The sequence below is a fragment of the Astatotilapia calliptera genome, chromosome 8 (genome assembly GCF_900246225.1).
Source record: "Astatotilapia calliptera chromosome 8, fAstCal1.2, whole genome shotgun sequence".
Taxonomy (NCBI): Eukaryota; Metazoa; Chordata; class Actinopteri; order Cichliformes; family Cichlidae; genus Astatotilapia; species Astatotilapia calliptera.
Genome location: NC_039309.1, coordinates 13836679 through 13854412, shown reverse-complemented (window position 1 = coordinate 13854412; position 17734 = coordinate 13836679). Strand labels below are relative to the sequence as shown.

General features: G+C 40.7%; 1 protein-coding gene across 3 annotated transcripts; it reads right to left on the bottom strand.

Annotated features, from left to right (window-relative positions):
- Window positions 1-2217: 2217 nt before the first annotated feature.
- On the bottom strand, window positions 2218-15712 carry tbc1d24 (TBC1 domain family, member 24). 3 transcript variants are annotated; one of them, XM_026178740.1, is made up of 9 exons: window positions 15599-15712; window positions 13404-13493; window positions 9880-10989; window positions 9128-9133; window positions 8753-8911; window positions 8390-8453; window positions 7171-7266; window positions 3891-4137; window positions 2218-2558 (listed from the first exon to the last, which is right to left on the bottom strand). In XM_026178740.1, the coding sequence occupies exons 3-9, from the start codon at window positions 10866-10868 to the stop codon at window positions 2404-2406; spliced, it is 1716 nt and encodes a 571-aa protein (XP_026034525.1). In that variant the 5' UTR covers window positions 10869-10989; window positions 13404-13493; window positions 15599-15712; the 3' UTR covers window positions 2218-2403. The 3 variants fall into 3 exon arrangements, with proteins under 3 accessions (XP_026034525.1, XP_026034526.1, XP_026034527.1); XM_026178741.1 differs by lacking the exon at window positions 13404-13493; XM_026178742.1 differs by lacking the exon at window positions 9128-9133 and having other exon boundaries at window positions 15599-15711.
- Between the last annotated feature and the right edge of the window lie 2022 nt (window positions 15713-17734).

The window sequence follows — 17734 nt, the reverse complement described above, 5'->3', positions numbered from 1 at the left end:
ATTTTCCCTTTACATAACAACACTGAGATACCCAGTGTCTAAATTTACATAAGAAACAGAAATCCTCGACATCATTTTAAACACACACACACACCCCAGTACCAGCTCCTGCAATATTCAGTCATTGAATCAGATCAGTACTCGTTGGGACCTCCTCAGCCTGTGTTTTAACCCACCCACTCACTAAGCCAAGTGGCAGGGGTGGCGGTCAAGGAAAAGACCAGTCTCAGTGTACTGTTAAACACTTAAGCATCTTATTCCTCGAGGCTAAGAAGCATGGTTTTTCAAGGAGATGCGCCAGACCAGCATCCAAAGGAGCAGCTAAATATAGCCGTGCATGTGCGATTAGGAGAGTGTGAATCCTGAATGGAGAGCACAGCCTTGGTGAGACAGAGTCAATTCCACTTACTGTAAAAGAAGGAATTACTCCACTCCTTCGCCATTTAAGCTGCTGCATCTCTGCAGATACATTACAGCGAGGCGCGCACACACACACACTGCAAATCAGTTTGCGCTTTTTTAATTTATATGACTGCACTGACATTGATCGCTTGCACATTGACATGCCAAATAAAATGTCTGATAAATAACCAGGTGTATCCGTTTCCACAGCTGTGAGTTGGTAGGTATGCATGATTCAAATACAGCAGGCTCGGTTTCTCTGTTAGGTTTGATTGAAATGTGGTATGGATTTCTATGAATTGAATTCTGCAGCGCAGCTCACTACCAAGATATATTTATAACTATATCTGACTCATATCTGCTGAATATTTTCCAGTCATGCAGCGTCAGTGTCAGCTTCCACAAAAGAGAGACATGCACAAGACAGCCAAACGAAAATAGACGTGGTGCGTGTGTCTGAGCAATTTACTTGTCATTCTTAGTAGTTTAAAGCTGGAGCTTTACTACAGATTTATATGCAATTTGCAAGAATTTAATTTCTGCTAATTAGGGTGTCAGTTGTGGTTTTAATATCACAGATTTCTCTGTGGGTTTGAGGTGCTTTGAAGGCTTACAACCCCCTCCCAAAAAAACTCAATCCCTATGTGATATGGCTTTCAGTATACACTTGTATAACTTTGCAGTCCCTTTGGGAAAAGGCTAACTGAAAGTAACCGCTGGGAGTACAGCGCAAACACAAGACAATGTGTGGTCAGCTGACCGTAAAGGCATGTGGCACACTTCTGTGAAAATCTGAGAAAATGCAACTCTTGCTTTGCAGGAACAAACGTGACAGATTTGAAAGGATTAGAAAACTAAATCTTCAAATGTGAACTGTGGATAATGTCAGGAGAATCAGGGTCTGGAGTTCACTTTTCCTCACCGCAGCAGATGGCTCGCTTCAAAATCATTCTCACTAGTAGAAATACTTTTACTTACACCCATTTATTCACTGTGAATTCATTAGTATTACTCTCACACTGAGTTGTTTTAGGGAAATGGATGTTTAAAGCTGTTTTTGGACTGCAGTGTGTGGGTGAAAACACCTTCAGTAACAAGACAAAATAACAATGACAACACAATGACTCTGATGAAAGCTTAATGCTGTATTTTCACATTTGCAATTACTCAATTGACACTTTACTGAAGCACATTTTCAAATCCACACTCTCACACAGAGGCCCCCCAACGACACTAGGAACAGGACAGCGTTTCAACTTCTCATTACAATCTTTATACTGGAAAGGACGGAAATAACAGGAAAATGATGTAGAGGAGAAGAAAAAACAACAACAACATTATATTCATATACTGCACAAAAGGGAGACAATCATCACAGACTCAAAGAGAAAGCTGGTGCAAAATGGCAACATAAAAATTCACTAGATCTTCATAAACATTTACACCATGAATTCATTTGTCAGATCTCCCATCACGATATATCAGGAAGTGTGGGAAGATACGACAGGTTCTCTAACATCTAGGTTCTTTTGTTCATCATATATCACAAACATGGAGACTCGACTTCACACATGCTGTTGTAAACCTCATGACCTGATAGTAATGTAAGGACTGCAGAGTTAGCTTAACAATGAGTTTGGCAGATTGAGATAAACTACAGAAGAAAAAAAAGGACTTAAATTTACATTCAGAAAATCAAATGTTTTTGCTCAGCAGGTTGATCCTGGACATTTCCATTATCACGTCAACAAAATGAGTACACAAATCTATAAATACAAAAATAAACAGGAAAAAAAAGAAACATTTTTGTTCATTTGCAGAAATTTGAACAAACTGCTTTAATACATTTTTTTTAAAAAGTAATTCAGAGTTGAATTTGCAGGACGGATGTGGTTTTGTTTGCATGTCTGTTTTCCACCTAAAACACTTGACTTCTTATTTCACATGTTTAAGTGTTTGTGGATGAATACCTAAGTATGTGTTGCATGTATGTGCTCAGCATTATGAGGCCATGGTGTCCTGGAAGCCCCACACCTCTAGCAGTGAAATCTGGAAGCTCTCTGCACACAGGGGCGGGTTGTCAAAGGTAGTGCAACTGCCAGTGCGCCCGTGGTTCAGCTCAGAGTCGATATACAGAGCGTTGCCGTTGCCTCCTCCTGATCGGAAAGAAGATGACAGAGTTTGCATGAGTTACCAACGATCAGCACTTCTTCCAAGCAGATTCTTTAATATTAACACTGTTTCATCGACATATAGTGATCAACACATCTGATCAGTGTGGCAGCAACTCAGTGCAAGTAGGCATGTAGACATGGTCAAGATTACTTGGTAAAGTTAAAACTGAGAAATGGAATAAGGAAGAAAGGTGTTTTAAGTGACTGAATGTGGTCATTGGGTTGGTATGAAACTCAGAAACTGCTGATATACTGTGATTTTACCCACACAACCATTTCTGGGGTTTACAGAGACTGGTCCACAAAAAAAAAGGAGCTAACGGAAGGAAACAGTAACTTAAATATGCAGAAGAGCATCTGTCAACGTACAACACGTGCAACCTTGAAGCAAAAGGGCTACAGCAGCAGAAGACCACACCAGGTTGTTGGTGGTGTAATGGTGTGGGGGATATTTGCACACTGTGTCTCTTGACCATTGTTCAAACACCATGGTCTGCATTAGCTTTGCTGCTGATGGTGTCCTTCCCACTTTATGAGCACCATCTTCTGATGGCTGTTTTCAGCAGGATAAAACACCAGGTCACAATGCTCAAATCACCTTTAACTAGTTTCCGAACATGACAGTGAGTTCACTGTACTAAACCACCTCCAGAGTCAATAGATCTCAGGACAATAGAGTACATTTGCTCATTTGGTGAAACAGGATTTTCCCAGACAATAAAACATCAAACTTGGACCATAAAACTATCCAGACTCATTCTTTGGTTCATTATTCTGTTTAAGTATTTTAGTAATGTTATTTATAATGTTTGAGATTGCAAAAAGTCTTTACTGCATGTGCAGTAAAAGCTTTCCATCAAGTGCTACCCTGTTTAAAATCAAAGGATATCAGTAAAGGTCTTTAGCATTACTGATCAGAGTTAGCATAAACCACTTTTACAAATCACAAAAACATTTACATTCCAGGTCTCTAAAAATACAGTTTCAAAATTTATTAAAAGCTGAAAAGTGTGTTTTACACCAATAGCTCACTATTGTGGAAAGTAAAAATCACAATGATTTAGAAGTCATTAAAATGTGTTCAGAATTTGACAATTTGATGACTATTCATCATCAAATCATGTAGGGGGAGAGCAGTGTGCTTAAAACAGCACCTGATTAGAATTAGGTACGCCCGATGGCACCCCCTTTAAGAAATTAGGCGCTAGTTCTTTACCAATTTTCCTAATTATGACAGAATACAAGTTACTATTTAAAAAACACGCTTTAAAATGGGAAATACACATAAAAGACATACTGTCAAAGTCCACTCACCCACTATGATGGAGTCAACATTTCCAGACATGAACATAGAAGTATTCTTAGAGTTCAGGTTAAAGTGGCGGGCAGACAGAAATGGTGACAGCTCTCCAGGAGGTTTTTCTGGCTGCTGTAAGCTATTGCTGTCTGTGATCTGGTCTTCAGATGTTGCCGTTTCTTTCTGAGCCTGGGTCTTGATGGACGAAGCCAGCTCAGGGTGACTGATTACTATCCACTCGTAACGCTCCATCTCCGGCTTCAGCTAACAAGAGAAACAGAAATGTCTATAATTAACAACTACACACCAGAAAACTACACATTAAATGAAGTAATAATAGAACAAAACACCCATTTTCTTAAAAATCACATAAATTAGTTAATATCCCAAAATGAATCCTGATTTTAACAAACAGATGCATCATGAAATTTAGCATTCTTTAGGAAAAACAGTCTCCTGTGGACATTGGAATTTTCTTCACCAAGCAAATTCAACAGCTCTGTCTTCCACTGCTGAGTTAAGGCAGCACCGTCTAATCTCTTTAACAAAACTGTTGCTTTTGGCAACAGTTTTGCCAATCTACTGTACAATCTACTGTTTCAGTACAATCTACTGTTTCTTGAGCTCCATTGGGGGGGGGGGGGGGGGGGGGGGGGGGAGAAGTCACACCACAAACACAGAAGATGGGGGACTCTAGAAGTTTGGAGCTTTAACATAACTTTTACTTGTTAGAGTCATGGCTGCTTTAAAAATTCTCCTCTAAGCAGCCATCTGGTACTCTGAAATTTTCCCAGAGGAGACACTCAGCCTCAGGGGTCCTCAGTTTGAGATGTAATTAAGAAGTTGGAGCAGTTTTCTCAGAAGATTTTCTTGGATTTCTAGTCATGAAATTTACCATTAAGAACTACAAACAAGAAAACTCAGCTTTTTACTGCAGAGCAGCTTCATGATGATTTAGTAGACTCTGGTGTGGCACCTTTACTGTGCCGTAACACCTGCAAAAACGTGGCTCATCAGAAGAAAACCTCTCTTATGCCTCACGAGTCTACAATCAGAAGATTTCAAATGAACATCTAAACATGGCACATACATTAGAAAACTAATCCAGTGTGTTGACGAAGTTGAAACAAAGCTTTATGGCCACAATGAATAAAGAAATGTTTGGAGAAAATGGGGTAAATTAAGTCAAGCAGAGAAACAATACAAGCTCTAACACGAGCTTTCTTTGATATGTACTCATTTCTAATCTTGTCCATCCTGGTCACTCCCATTGAAAATCTTAACATCTCCAGCTCATCCACAGTCTTTTTGTCAGTGCAATGTGCTCAAACCATACATCACAGCATGTCTCACTAACATCTTTTAACCCTCCCTTTCATTCTTGCTGCCATCCTTCAGTCACAGATCACCTGTGATACTCGTCTCCACTAACAACATCCTGCCCGCACTCTCTTCTACACGGTCAGTTGTTTTGGATGGCTGACCCCAAGTATTTAAACTCATGTACTCATTTGAATTACTTCTCCTTCCAGCTTCTCTGTTACATCCATGTTCCTCTTAGTCACACACTTACATTCTGTCCTGCTTCTATGAATTTGCCTTCCTCTTCTCTCCAGAGCAAACCTCCCCCTCTCCTACCTGCTCCCTACCATCACTAAAGATCACAGTGTCATCTGCAAAGATCAGTCCATGGAAATTCCTGCTTGGTCTCATTTGTCAGCCTGTTCATCACCATTGAAAACAAGAAGGGGCTCATTCCCTGGAGTAATACCAGGCTCACCTTGAATCCATCTGTCACACCTACAGCCCACCTCACCTCTGTCTAAGCTATCCTTGCTTACCTCTCTGCCATTTCAGACTTCTCATGCAGTAACAGTTGCTCTCTTGGCACCCCATCATATGCTTTCTCTAGATCTACAAAGACCTTCTGACGTTCTCCGTACTTCTCCATTAACACACTTGAAGCAAACATCGCATCTGTAGTGCTAACTCATCATGAATTTGTACTGCAACACACCGATTGTCATTTCTTTTCCCATAGCTTCATGATATGGCTCATCATTTTTGTTCTTCTGTAGGTACTACAGCTCTGCACGTTGCCTTTGTTTTAGAAAATCTGTACTAGTACACTTCTTCATTCTTCAGGCATCTTCTCTTCTCTAGGTTTTTGAAAAAAAATCTCTCTCTCCCTAACACTTGAAAATCTAGAATAGGCTCCTTGAAGAGGTGCAAACAGAACTGAACTGAATGTAATCTTTATTTTGAACATGTTAAAAAAATACAACCACATAGAAAAAAAAAAAAAAAAAAAAAAAGAGACAAACAAACAAAGCAGACGTTTTCCTCTTTACAATCTCTACCTAAAAACCGTGGACAGAGCTCAAAACAGAAGTGGATACAAGTCCCAAAATTACAGAACTAGAAGCCTTATGAAGGAAGAATGGAGGATCACCTTCACAGCTTTTAGCAAAGCATTAGAAAGCTGTGAGACTTGTCAAAGGGGCATTACTGATCATGTAAGAAAAGGACCTCAAACATCAGTTTGAGGTCCTTTTCTTGAATTTGAAAATGTAAACGATAGAAAAAAGAAAAGAAAAATCCCATAAGAGAAGGTAAGACCTTTAAGTTTACGTCTTCTGGAGACTGATAACTTTTTTTTTTTGGTAGGGTTATTCTAATGTTTGCATGGCATACATTATCTTGTATCCTACTAATTTTCTCCTGGTCCTGTTCAAACCTCTACTGCCCATCCAATAGACATTGGTCCTGGAGTCTGTCTCTCGTGTGTGTCAGGTGTGGTATCAGGTACGAGCCTGCTACGATACTGAGGGCTTCGGGTTACAGGAGTTTCCGATATGCGTGTGCTTAAGTATTGGTGTTTGAGATGACTGTGTTTTCTGGTGTCTAGGCTCAGACAGCACACAGCTGAGCTTTACACAGTTAGCCAAGTAAATAATTCATAGAGAAGGGAACAGACAGCCAGTCTTTATTTCTATTTCTAGGCAATGTTGCACTGCTGCCACCAGAATAGCAACAAGAGTGGCTGTTTTTTTTGCACTTGACAGCATGTCAATGAATAGGGAACTGTGCCCTAGTATGAAAACTTCTCCAAATGATACACCAACTGGGGCCATTGATATTGACAACAGTAACATTTGAAAAAAGATAGATGGTACCCCCTGCTGGTCATACAATAGCACTACAAAAAAATTCCATCTATCTCTAAAAATGACTCAAATTATGTCTTTAAGAAAAAAAATTGGTTTTTTGCTACTAGATAACTGAAAATAATCTTACCCTGAAGACAAAACATTCCCCTGTGCCGAAGAAGCTCAACTTGTTGCCTCCTCTCTTCCTTTCCTCCCAATCAGTGGACAGAAACGCTCCACATACCTGTTGGAAAAAAAATTAAAAACTGCATGAGTGAGATAATTTGTGGATTTATTCACCTTCAGCGGTTGTGACAAAAGTCAAGCAAGTGGAAGGACTCTGACTGTGGTGTCTGTAAGATGCCAACACTAATGCCAGGATAATCCAATCATACGACACATGTATAATCAGGAACTTTAAACCCAGTTCACAGAACCCAGGACAAAAATATAACCCGAGTCTACTTTGAAAAACAGAAACCTAATCTTAGCCTCTTTAGCTCCTTAAATAAAGAGCAATGACTGAGTTAATGCTACGAGTAGGTCACACCTATTGCATGTGCTAAGAAGGACTTTACTTGTCAAACATGACATTTTTACCTTTGATGCTCCCTGTATCAGACAAAGATAGAAACTAATGATAGTTATATATTAGGGAGGGTCAGAGGGCAAGAATGACTTGGGGGTCGGCAAAAGCCCTTAAACTAAGAAACCAAAACAGAAACATAGAAAGAAAAAGTGCAGAAATATGTTAAGACATTTGTGCAAATGTTTTTACTTGTGCATTAAACTCAAACTTTAACGCAATCTCAGTACAGACCTGCATCCCTAAATGGAGAAAAATTAAGCTAACATTTATGCATGCCCGTCTCTGACAACAATCCAATCCATTTACTGATAAGACTGTTAAACTCCACTTTGTCTTGGACTGCAGCCGGTGACAGCAGTGCTTCTGCTCTGAAGATCCTCTGCAAGCTGGAGGGTCACACCACCACAGAGGCTGCAGCAGGTGGAGTGCTGGTTCAAGCGTCATCACGCTGAGCTCATAGAGGCAGCAGCGCTGAGCAGAGTCACAAACTGCAGTTCAGTTTTCTGCAGTTCAGAGAAAACTGATCTTTGCTTCCTCTTTATTGTGACAAAATGTACAAAGTATGAGTAATACTCATGAGGTTGCTTAATTTTTCCTTTTCACACATCACAGACTGGATCGAGATCGCCCAAAGGTTGGTTCCAAATATGAGGTCGCATTTTACTCGTATTTTATCTTAGCTCGTTGATCATAATAAAATATCTGATGGCACATTCCACTGTTTCCTTCAGACAAAATAAACAATATTTACGTCAGTAGAAAAAAAAATGCTACTTACATCGCCATCTGTGGTCCTGATGAGGAGCAGAGTGGGTTCGTGGCCCTCACAATGCGAGTAGAATCTGTAAAAAAGGAAAAACATTTAATTCACTGCAACAGTCTTATTAAACACCTAATACTGAAACTAACACATATCCAGTGGATCGTAATGCAGCAACAGTAACACACTTTTGTATTTTGTACTTTATTAAAACAAGAAGCCGTTGCTTTAAGCCATGAAAGAAATTGATTTGACTCCATTAAAAGAAAAATGTAACCTTAAATTCAGATTTACCCAAACTTTTAGTTATTAATTTCATTCAAAGTTATAAAATGTAAATTATGAGCAGCAGCTAACACTTAATTAAATTGTAAAATGCACCTGTTCAGGCTGCAACCGTGAGTGGAGGTTGTGAAGAGAAGCTGTGGTTGGCACAGGGCAAAGCGCTCTGGGATCCATGACCAGATGTCATGCATCTCCTTGGCACTGACTATCTCCGAGGAAAATGTGTCAGGGTTAAGTGCCAGCTGCACGTTCCGCCTGCAGATGCCAAAGCAATTTAGACACAGGAAAGAGAGAGAGGTTCGGAAAGAGCATCCCATACAGTGAAGAGATATGTATAAAATACACCACCACCCCCCCCCCCCCCCCCCCGGGGGAAAAAAACAAAAAAAACCAAACCACAAAACAGCAACTTGGTCACAGGTTATTTAAAACGGGTATCAGAAATAAGTGTAACCATGAAAGAGCACCCACCTAGAGCTGTAAAAGAACCAATGTGGCAAACACAGGAGTGGTGTGCAGATGAGACAGAACATGGTGCATGGAAAAATCGTGGCACAAACCAAGCAGAAAAGAAAAAAGAACAGACGGTGAGAAAAGGATGCAAAGCAACTCAAACAGTTTCCTACAGCATGCCAGAATATAAAGCTTAAAAGACAGAGGGCATTGCTACCAACAAAAAATAAAATAAAATAAAAAAAATGCTAAAACAGTTAAGACTGTAAACATATCTACTCTACACTTGTGCTAAATTATATTTCAAATGGTTTATATTGGTCGTCTGCATGCCATGCATACCAGGGTGAAGTCCACAAACCGTGAAGGAAGTTTAGTCATGTTCAAGTATTTTCATTCTAATGGCAGTAGATTTCCAGACTGAAGGTAATGGTAAATTATGAAACATTAGAGTTCACATATTGCTAGATTAACAAAGTGGACTGATTAATTTTATTAAAAGAGCTCAACTCCTAGTATGGGACTGTGAGAAGCCATTTGGTTAAGTTTATTATAAAAATTATACAACATGTGGTAACATTAACTTAAAAAAAGCAGAGTAATGACATAAAGCCACATTTTTAGACATAAACACAGCGTGTAGCAAAGTGTCCGCACAGGAAATAGCCCAGTTTTGAAGTTTAGAAAGTACATTTACCCACTTAAAAAAACAAACAAAACAAAAAATAAAACATTTACTTTTTTCTTTTTTTTTTTTTTTTAAACTTTACCGCTTCTGCTTCACAGTGATTCCTTTTTGCTGCAGGGACTTCTCATTTGTAAGCTGCAGCAGGGTGATCTCCTTGCGGCTGAACATGCGGATGGAGAATGCCTTCTCGAGCAGCTTGTCAGGTGTGACGGTGGAAGCAATGCCCTTAACAAATACCTGAATATCTGCCTTGATTTTGTTTGAATCCTCCTGCTGCTGGTTGCCCTGCCCCCCCTCTGCTCCCATTTTATGCTTGCGATAGAACTTGAGCAAGGCTACTGCCACGCGGTAAAGAACCTTATAGCCCTCTACTAGGTAGACATCTAGGACCCTAACCACATGGCTAAAAGGCAGGTCACCGAGGACCCAGCGCTGCCAGTCTGAGTAGACATCCATCACATCCTGAGCCGTGGCAACGATCAGTTTGTGAGCAGCTGTGCAGTACTTATTGGCTAGGTCACCGAAGGTCATGCAGCTAGACTCATAAGCCAGGAAGGTCTGGTCTATAAGTCGCTTCCCTGGCTCGTTGCATGCCAGTATGCGGCTGACATGCTCAAAACACTGAGCTTCGTCTACACTGAAGTGCAGGAGCAATGAAGTAACTGCAGGAAGAGCTGGGCAATGAGAGATATCTGGAAAGTGTCCAGCGAGGCAGTTGATGATCTGATGGGCTGAGGCTACTGCCTCCGGCTTCAGACAGTACCGCGGTATGGGATTTCCATCCACAAACTCTGGTAGTGGGACGTTGGTGGAGGTTTTCTTTGTGGCTGCATTTCCCATAATGTCACGATACACTGCTGCATCTGGGGTCACTGTACGGCAAGGAATGGCTTTGATGAGTTGCTGGTAGACTTGTGCCCGCAGCTTGTGGTTCTTGGCCCAATAACCTTGTCGAGCCATCCGTTTGAACTCTTTCAGATCTTTAGTGTCCACCTTGGTGGGCCCGCTGCTCTTGGCCAAATCGCCCATCTGGTTCCAGTCCACAAAGCTGCCATAGTCTTCTTCAGCCATTGTGCTGTAAACTTGCTGGACTGCTCGTGCAGGAAAAGAGGAGGTATCTGCCGAGGTCTTACTAACCTTCTAGCCTCCACACAGCAGATATTTTGTCTTTCTTATCTGCCCATTGTGGTCACTGGAAAAAAACAAGGGTGACAAGAATCAAAAAAAGCTTATAGTTATGCACATGCATTATTAGTAACTGTCAGTAGCATCATAGAATTATTCAGTTCCCACCGATGTAAATTTCATATTTATCACTTGAAAGATTTGTTCGAAAATGGCTTCCACCTTCTGAGCCCTTAGTGAACTTATCTAATTAGTCCTGATCTACACTAAGTACAATATATTACCAGAAGTATTCACTCACCCATCGCCGTCATTGAATTAAGGTGTTCCAATCACTTCCATGGCCACAGGCGTATAGAAATTGAGTACCTAGGCATTCAGACTGTTTCTACAAACATTTGTGAAAAAAATGGGTCGCTCTCAGGAGCTCTGTGAATTCCAGCGTGGCATCATGATAGGATGTCAGCTGTGCAACATGCCCAGTCGTGCTACTAAATATTCCAAAGTCAACTGCTAGTGGTATTATAACAAAGTGGAAGTGACTGGGAATGACAGATACTTAGCCACAAAGTGGCTCTGCTGGCTCAGCAGATGCTGAGGCACATAGTACCCAGAGGTTGATTACTTTCTGCAGAGTCAGTAGCTATAGACTTTCAAACTTCATGTGACCTTCAGATTAGCTCAAGAACAGCGCGTAGAGAGCTTCATTGAATGACTTTCTATGGCCAAGCAGCTGCACCCAAACCTAACATCATTAAGCACAATTCAAAGCGTCAGGTGCAGTGCTGTAAAGCATGCTACCATTGGACTTTAGAGCAGTGGAGACGTGTTCTCACAAAGTGATGAATCACACTTCTCCATCTGGCTAACCGATGGATGGGTCTGGTTTGGTAGTTGCCAGGGGAACAGTACTTGTGTATTGTGCCAACCGTAAAATTTGTGGAGGGGGGGATTATGTGTGAGGGTTCTTTTTCAGGAGTTAGGTTCAGCCCCTTAATTCCAGTAAAAAGTAACTCTTAATGCTTCAGTATATCAAGACATTTTGGGAACAGTTTGGGGATTACCCCTTACTGTTCCAACATGACGGCGCACCAGTGCACAAAGCAAGGTCCATAAAGACATGGATATCTGGGTCAGTGTGTGGAAGAACTTGACTGGCCTGTGCAGAGTCCTGACATCAACCTGATACGACACCTTTGGGATAAATTAGGCTACGTTCACACTGCAGGTGAAAGCGCATCAAACCCGACTTATTTGACGCTATGCGACCCATATCCGATCATGGTATGACAGTGTGAACAGCACAAATCAGATATTTTCAAATCTGATCTGGGTCACTTTCGTATGTGGTACTGAATGCGATACATATCCGATGTTTTAGAAAGCGACTGCTGTTTGAACGGTCATGCCGCATTAAATCCGTCTTTTACGTCACTGACACAAGACAGACGCCAATTATCAGCGCCGGAGAAGCGCCCGAGAAGACATCGTGAACGCTTCCTGGCCATCCAGTGTAGATGTCAGTGAAACTGTTGGGAAGACAACGTTGGAGAAACGTGAACATTTTATTTGTACTGTATAATCTGCAGATTCTGACAGAAATCTGCAACTATCCTTTGAAGCACCGCTCCTCTCTAAAACAGCAATAAGGATAATTATTAGGCCATATGTAAATAACAAAATAACTTTACATTTCCCAATTTTGCTTTAAGTTATAGAGTATGAAACAAGTCTTTATATTAACGGCCATCAGTCAAACAATACTGTTTGTTCTGGGCCTAAACAGAGCGCGTTGTGTGTGACGTCTTCTTTTGTGCATGCGGGCCGCTTTGAGGGTTCACACTAGAGCGCGTTTGCTGTCACATTTTATTTGTAGTGTGAACAAGCAGACAAAAATATCGGATTTGATTAAAAAAAAATCGGAATTGAGCATTAAGACCTGCAGTGTGAACGTAGCCTTAGGGTCTTTTGGGATGTCACTCAAGTTTATATGACAAACGAGTGAATACTTTTGGCAATTTAGTGTATATGAGCTAGCTGAGGATAAGCATACAATTAGGAAGAAATATGAATATCTGAAAGTGGAAAATTAGACTTTATAGCATGGTACTGTACAAAATACAAAAAAAACGAGTGCTATAAAAAGAAAAACTAATAAATGGATAACAAATGTAGCATTGGTATTTACACCAGAATACATAAAATACTGCCCAATATGTAGCAATGTTAGATTAGAAAAATGCACAAAAATAAAGACTCAGAAAGTTCTGTTTCCATAAGAAGCGATTTGAGAGATGGAATGCATAATGACCACAGTAAATCTGTAATGAAGACACACTACTGATCAATTTCCCTAATCATGTTCTGACAAATACAAAAATGCATGTGCATCATACACCTCATACACCTGTGAAAGCTTGAAATGACTTGTGTGCAAACACCTTTGGCTGATTTAATTGGCTACTAGAAAAACAAACAAACCTGTAATTGTTGAAGGTCACAAGCTGTTAACTAACTGTTTCACATCCCACATGATACAGGCAGATGGTACGCCTACAAATCAGTTGCGCCCTGAAACATACGGAGAATAGCTGAAGCACAATCTTTTTGGGTGCTTTTATTTCCCCTTTCTCAAGACGTCACATGAAGATGGCAGTCCAAAGATCACTTGCAATACACTAAAAGAGACAGTCATTAAAAATCTGTTTATATAACTGTCACATAGAGGACGATATCAACATATCCTTGCATGAGAAGCTGGGAGCACTCGCGATATAACTGTCCTACTTATAATAAATAAGGGCATGTTTCACCTAAATGTTGCCATTATACACGTGACACTGGGTGCAACTGATCAAAGTCAGACTCGATAATATAGTGGCTAAGATTAGGTCTAAGAATAGTTTGGCAGTCTGTAGCACAGTCGCACACTGTTTTATAGTGCGGTCACACCTGTAGTCTGGGCTTCATCGGAAAAACTGTGCTCTATCACACAGGTCTTGTTGTTTGCTTGAATTAAAAATAGAAATTTCTGTCTGCATTAAACACAGGAATGTTCTGAGAAAAAAGGTTTGGAATTTCATGAACCACATACTGGAATGAGCAGTTTTGGTCTTGTTTTGCAGGATGAATATTTCACTGGGTGACTAAAGAACAGAATAAATCTGTATTTAAAAATAAAGAAAGAAGGCAAAGATGAAAAGAGGGCAGCTTCTATTACAGGAGAATTACACCGTAAAATCCACAAGGAATTAATGACAACAAAAGGTACGAGCTGAAGTTTTTACCATGGCTCTGAAAAGTAAGGAAAACTCACTCGAGGCGTGCAATCACTATGAATGACTGAAGAACCCCCAAAACAAGAAGTGAAACAGTCTTATTCGTCCCACAGAATTGCTAAACTTTTGCTTTACGGCCATTTCCTTTTTTTGTGGTTTTGTTTTGTTTGTGACCTGTAAAATCTAAATGCAATCCTGTTTAAAATAATTACACAAATGCTGCTCAATAAAGATGTCAGACTGATACAGCCTAGCCATTATTTTGACCAATTACGAGTTCCCAAATCTCAGGGCTCAAATGGTTGGATTTATCCTAACCAAACTGCATTTTAATTGCAAACCAAAGCAAAGATTTTTAACCTTTCATCAAGATAACAGAATTTTCCTGTAGGCATTTAAAAAACAAAAAAGAAAGAATATTGTAATAGTTTAAGGGTTTCCAGCTAAAGAATGTTTGATTTAATCACTATATACACTTTACATTCACAGATAATAGATGTAGATGAGAATGACACTGGGATGGCAGCTGTATTACTATGTGTCTGAAAATTTACAGAAAGAAAAGACCCCCCCCCCCCCACACACACACACATTTCCGTACTTCTTTTGATGCTCCATGTCCATTTGAAATAAACAAAACAAAACCTGCCTCAGATATTAATGTAAAACGTACCGAGGGGAGGAGGAGGAAGCTTCTTGCTAGCCTTAACGGAGAGCGTACTGTACTGTTAGCTAGCTGTACTATAAAACCAATTACTGCTTTTAGTTTCATTCTGGACGCTCAGTAAAAGCACACAAACGGCTAAGGTAAGGCTGCAGGTACAATTGTGTCATCACATACTGAGGTGACAGCTCCAAATTAGCTGCATTTTCAATCCTATAAACGATTAACGTCAGCTAACCAGCTGAGGCAAAATAAGCTAGCACGAAACAAGCGGCCACGGGTCACAGGGTATTTAACATTACCGCCGGAGTAAATCTGATATACCCTTTTCCATTCACACTTGCCAAGTTAGCACTGTTAGCCTTAGCTAGCCGCATCTGTCAGTGCAATTCAGGAGCAACCGGAACCTTAACTAGCCGCACAAAACCTACTCGCTAAACACATAACCTCCACAACAAGCGTGCAGATACGGACAAACGCTAAAACATTTGAGCAAGCTCTTGGCTAACGTTGCTTCATTAGCCAGCATGGACGTTGTCAACCACAAATTAATTTGGTCCAAAGGCTGTCTTGGAGTTTGTTTATAACAAGATGTTTCCGCTTATTTATTTATTTTTTAGAAAAGCGTGTCATATCCACAAAGCTAGAAACACGCCAGAGTATGACCTTTACTCCACAACAAGGAAGACGATATATAAATAGCTGTCAGAAGAAAATTAAATGAATATCCCTACCGGAGTCTGAGATGTCTTGAGACGGGAGACAGCGTTCATATTAAGTACCCTCGAGCATGCGCACTGCCTCCAATCCCGGACGCAGCGTTTTTGAGCGTGCAGCTGCTGAAGCTGCAGACAGGGGCTCAGATGGAGTGGTTAAATATAAACTGTTCTCAGTTACTTATCTGTACACTCACTAGGTTGTTAGATTATTTTTGTGAAAAAAAACCAACGTTAATACAAACATAAATCTAGAATACAAACTATATAATATTAGTAGCAGACATGCCAAATTTGGGGTTTATGACATGGGCATGCCAGTATCAAACATTTATGTTACACAAAAAGCTATGAAATTCCATAAACTCTGCTGAGTGCAACAAAGAGTAACTCAAATATTTATCCATGGCTTAGTTTCTGAAGAAAAGTACTGTTGCGTGGTAGATCCCATTATCTGCTATGTCCTGTTTACTTCCAGACCTTCTGTGTCAAATATGTGATGGCACTGGAACAGGACAGGAAGTACCCTGGCAAGCACAACAAGCCCTGCCTTTGTCCAGGACTCAAAGCAACCATCAAAATACAACCGCCCAACACATGACAGTTATTACTGATGATTAAATTGTGGGGCCATCACAGAGCGACTCTGGGTAAAATGTTATTTGGCTCTGTCTCTCTTCCTCTCACGCACTGCCTATGTCTTTTTATACCGTCATTTTGTACTTCAGTAATAAAGAAAAAGGGGCAAATACTACTACTAGTAATAAACAAACATATCAGCATTTGTTTTTCCCTATATAATATAAGTAAAAAGCCACCACAAAAATGATTACGTTGCACAGCACACAGAAATGACAAAAGAAGAGAGCAGCTATGTCACAGTGAGGCAGATCTAATCTGTCATCCATGTACATGGTTCTCTGGATAACTCATAACTCATCAAGTCTTTTCTATTTCACACTTTGCACCACCCAAGACGCCATTTACCTCCCACTCCAGCCAGAATGGATGTATTATCATGCACACAAATATCAGCACACTCTCTTACATGAAGCATATGTGCAGGCATATGTTGGGGCTAGGGCACCGTTAAAGCATAGATAGGATCAATGCAACTTAATACATTTGCTCCAGTACTTTAATTACTTTAGTAAATCCGTATTAGAACACAGGGATGCACATGAACCTCACAAAAATGAAAACAACAGTTTAATAATAATAATGGATTGCATTTATATAGCGCTTTTCGGGTACTCAAAGCACTTTACAATTCCACTATTCATTCACTCTCACACACTGGTGGAGGCAAGCTAAAGTTGTAGCCACAGCTGCCCTGGGGCGAGAAGCGAGGCTGCCATATTGCGCCATCGACCCCTCTGGCCATCACCAGTAGGCGGTAGGTGTCTTGCCCAAGGACACGACAACCGAGACTGTCCGAGCCGGGGCTCGAACCGGCAACCTTCCGGTTACAAGACAAACCGCCAACTCTTGAGCCACGATCGCCCCGTTTACACAGTCTACACTGGGTTCATTTCTGATTTCTGATTTAATTCCCACATCTCTTGTACTTGATCACCGCTATGCAACCCCATTTAAATACCCCTGTTTTTGATTCAGTATATGTGTCCTCTCATGTCAACAGTTTATTTCAGTCATCCACTGTCACCACACTATACTAACCGAGCCAATTTTAATAGACAGACAAATACCCCAACTGGGGGTGGATGCTCTCACCATCCAAGCCTTTTGGCCAGTACCTTGTCTCACAAACACCCGGTCTTCTTTGCACCTTCCCCCCAATCCCTTTAATAATAACCCTGCTTCACATGGTGAGACCGTCAAATCACAGGGTCCACTTACTGGTGTCCAAATGACCATTAGGGACCTGATTTTCAAAGCTCCTCCATGTACCACACAAAGACCTGTAGCATCACATGAGGAGAACTGACCTCCCCATCTAGCTCGATGGGAAGATAAGGCAATTGAAGGGATTAAATCATCCCTGACTGATTTAGGGCTTCAGTTTGTGGATACCACTCTGAATGTAAGGGGATCTTTAGCAAGGATGGTGGGTCAATACTTTTGAACTACATTCTCGTCATAGGGCACAAATAGCCAAGAAGATCCTCTCTGTCAGGAGGCAATGGACCCTCT